The sequence below is a fragment of the Dendrobium catenatum genome, unplaced genomic scaffold, assembly GCF_001605985.2.
Source record: "Dendrobium catenatum unplaced genomic scaffold, ASM160598v2 fragScaff_scaffold_717, whole genome shotgun sequence".
NCBI lineage: Eukaryota > Viridiplantae > Streptophyta > Magnoliopsida > Asparagales > Orchidaceae > Dendrobium > Dendrobium catenatum.
In genome coordinates this window covers 332,387-336,442 of record NW_021319179.1, presented here as the reverse complement: position 1 = coordinate 336,442, position 4,056 = coordinate 332,387, and the positions used below count along the sequence as shown (strand labels likewise).

The 4,056-nt window shown below is 32.3% G+C and overlaps 1 protein-coding gene across 1 annotated transcript in view; it reads left to right on the top strand.

The window, feature by feature from the left end:
- LOC110116425 (receptor homology region, transmembrane domain- and RING domain-containing protein 1) overlaps positions 1-2,658 on the top strand; it is a gene marked incomplete in the record, with an annotated part of 26,749 nt that extends 24,091 nt beyond the window's left edge. Inside the window, 2 exon segments of the mRNA XM_028696223.1 lie at positions 2,093-2,177; positions 2,261-2,658. Of these exon segments, the coding sequence (XP_028552056.1) occupies positions 2,093-2,177; positions 2,261-2,267 (92 nt within the window).
- Between the last annotated feature and the right edge of the window lie 1,398 nt (positions 2,659-4,056).

Genomic DNA, 4,056 nt, shown 5'->3' with positions numbered 1-4,056 from the left:
TTTGAATTGCGCCCACCTTGTGTTTGAACACATGTAATAGCTCCTGCATACATATCTTTAATGATTTGAATATAAGCATTATTGACTCCTTTCTTTTCAAGAACTCTCCATAGCACTTCTCTTGGAACTTTATCATATGCTTTTTCTAAATCAATAAATATCATATGTAGATCCTCCTTATTTTCTCTATATTTCTCCATCAAACCTCTTAATAAATGTATGGCTTCCATAGTCGACCTACCCGGCATGAATCCAAATTGATTTTGAGAAACATTAGTATCACGCCGCAACCTATGCTCCATAACTCGCTCCCATAGTTTTAAAGTATGACACATTAACTTAATACCTCTATAATTCGCACAATCTTGTGCATCACCTTTATTCTTAAAAATAGGAATTAATACACTCATTCTCCACTCATCTGGCATCTTTTTAGTCTTCAAAATAGTATTAAAAAGTTTAGTAAGCCATGAAATTCCTTCATCTCCTAAGCATTTCCACACCTCTATTGGAATATCATCAGGTCCAACAGCTTTTCCACCCTTCATTTTCTTTAAAGCCTCTCTAACTTCAGTTTTACTAATATGCCGATAAAAACATAAATCTTTATTTTCATCTAGGGTGCTAAGGTCACTATAGTCAATCTTATTTTCACACTCTTCATTAAAAAGTTTAGCAAAATATCTCATCCATCTTTGTTGAATATCATCTTCTAAGAAAAGTATTTTTTGATCTTCATCTTTAATACACTTCACTTGAACTAAATCCTTACTACTCCTATCTCTTTGTTTGGCTAACTTATACATATATCTTTCTCCCTCTTTAGTATCTAATCTATTATATAAATCACTAAAAGCTAATGCCTTTGCATCGCATATTGCTTTCTTAGCATCCTTACGAGCCACTTTATATATTTCCCAATTATCAGAATTTTTAAAATTAAACCAATTTTTATAACAAAGCTTCTTATTTTTAATTTTTTCTTGCACATTAGGATTCCACCACCAACTATTTTTACTATTGGGAGCTTTTCCCTTTGATACTCCAAGGACATCTTTTGCAATATTCTTAATATCACTAGCCACTTTTTCCCACATAATATTAGCATCCTCATGCACAGACAAAATCTTAAGATCTATAATCTTATTCTCAAAAATATTTTTGTTAATATTCTTTAAATGCCCCCATTTAATCCTAGAAAATTGTTTTACTTTATTTTTTATTTTATGCCCTTTTATCTTAAAGTCCAAAACTAATAATCGATGTTGGGTACATAAATTTTCACTCGGAATAACTTTACAATCTTTACAATCTAGACGATTTAATTTTCTAATAAGAAAATAATCAATCTGGGTTGTATTATATCCATTTTTATAAGTGATGAGATGCTCATTCCTTTTCTTAAATAAAGTATTAGCAATTAAAAAATCATAAGCTAAACAAAAATCCAATATGGTCTTGCCACCTTCATTCGTCGTTCCGAATCCATGGCCACCATGAATGCTTTTAAAATCATCTACCTCTCTACCAACATGTCCATTTAAATCTCCTCCAATAAAAACTCTTTCTTCAAGAGGTATATTTTGTATTAATTCTTCTAAGTCATTCCAAAAATTTAATTTAGAGCTCATATCCAAACCTACTTGAGGAGCATAAGCACTTATAATATTAACAATCTTATCATCAACAACAATCTTTAAAGCTATAATTCTATCTCCAATCCTATTAATTTTTATAACATTATCCTTTAAACTCTTATCTATAATAACACCTACACCATTTCTAGTACGACTCTTTTTTCCCACATAATATCAGCATATTCTAACAAAAATAAAAAAAAATTAGATTTGTATTGAGATAGTGCAATATGTAGGTAATTAATTTTGCACTCATCTCAAAGCAAATCTTAAAATTGGGACCTATTTTTATCACTTTTTTATCAGGGTATCCGGATTTAAATTTTTCACACAATTATTCATATTTGAACTCCAAAACATTTAAATTTTGGGAACTTTGCATATTATATAATGCCCCTAACTCCATTGAATGCTGCTTCACTCTTATCTCATCTCACAACATAATTCTTCTGTAGATTTTCACTTGGCATGTGTGGATTCATGGTTGACTAAATGGGGAACGTTCTGCCCAATATGCAAGCAGGAAATGAACTCGAATAGGTAGGTTCTCTTTGTTCTGAATTTGTCAAATTCTAGCTCTCTACGTAGGAGATCTGCTCTTCTTATCTCTGTATTGGTTGTAGCTGCTAAATGTTGCACGACCACTACTAGATTTTTTCCAGTAAAAAGCACCTTACCAGTTCCATCCGTCATGTTTGTTTAAAAAATAAGAAAAAGAAAGATATTTGTTGCAAAGTGCAGGTGGTGAAGCAGAAGATTTGCGTTTTGTTTCTCTTTTCAGAGCTTATTACTTGTATTCTGTACACTTGTGGAAAGAGCTATTTAGAAGGATGCTTATGTAATACTGCATAGAAGGAAACTAAGATGCCTATGTACATAACTAATAGCAGATTCCTGTCAATTGAAGGTATTAAAGGGCCGTTTGTTCTGATGTTTTTTAGCGTAAAATAAAAGAAATATTAAGGGTTTTAAGTTTTTAAGTGTTTGATTGAGACAAATAAATGTAAAATAATTTTTTTTTTGAGAAATATGAATTTCTTTGCTTAGTTATTTTCACTGTACATTGAATTCGTCCAAATCTCGAGAATCCAAAATGCATGAGCTCGATCCTCGCTTCTGCTGGGCACTAACCAGACAGTTCCTTGCCTCCAAATGTCAAAACTACTTTGAATGACACACTTTTTAGATAGGTATATCTCCGATTAAGTATTTGTACGTAGCCATCAAGAGATATATTATGTATGCTATGATTCAATCGACTGTAATAGCAGATCACAATTTATTGGGGTGAAACAGATTAGAATAACATTAATTGGATCTTCTAGCTTCCAATGGAATAATTTTTTAAATAATAATATACCCCCTCGAAAGGATCAATGGAACGAGGGTTTTAGTTCTTTTCACATACACAACTGCTAAACCACCCGGAACAGTAAATAGTGGACAAAGGAATAATTTAAGATTTCATTTACAGAGATTGATTATAATCCCAAGAATAGATTTTATGAAAACCATGATCTTTTTTCTGTACATTATCAAAATATATGCAATTCATGCCAAATTACAAAAAGAAGATATTTACATTAGAATAATGTTATTGGAAAAGATATCTTCATTGACCAACCCTACTTATGATGTGCTAGGTACCAATCGAGTCGCTCCACTTTTATTATGAGATTATAGATGGATATGCTTGATTGATGTGAGGGATCTAGAGTCAACTATCATTCAAGTTGCTATAACACAAGGTCTACAAAAAGGTTAATTCCATGATGCATTAGGTTTGCAGGAGCTAAAGACACTGGCTGAAAGAGCTCGCTAACAATTGTGTGAAGTTTGAGTACTATCGAGTGGTTGAGTCCTTAGAGAGTTTGTTGCCAGAATGGGAGCATGAGAGGAGTCGTCTGTGGAATCCTATGGCTAACATGATCCACGTTGCCCTTTTTTATTATATTTTCGATCATTGATATCGCATGATTCATTGATTCATGATAGGCACCATTTACGTGATATCAATGTATCCTACCGGCGTGGGCTTCTCTGTTATATTTGGTCTGTGGAATCCTAAGTCTAACAAAAGGATGTTTTGTTGTGCTCATTTCTCATTGTTTTTTATTTTTATGAAATTATTTGCTAGAATGAAGATTGGCCGAAGGAGCTTCTTTCATATTAAGATATTGTAACCATTTTTGCAGGAAAGAAATGGAAATATATAAGGAATCTTGATTTTGTAAGTATTAAGAGGGTTGACGAAACATTGTTGAGATGATGAAAATTTTGACCTTCAAAAATAAAGGTCTGGGCTTAAAAAATTTGTCCCCCAGCCCCTCCCCCTTTCAGGAGAGTTTTAACGAAGTTTTGAAGTAAATTTTCAGAAGGAAGATTGTATTTGAAATAAGATACTACCCGTATATTTTTC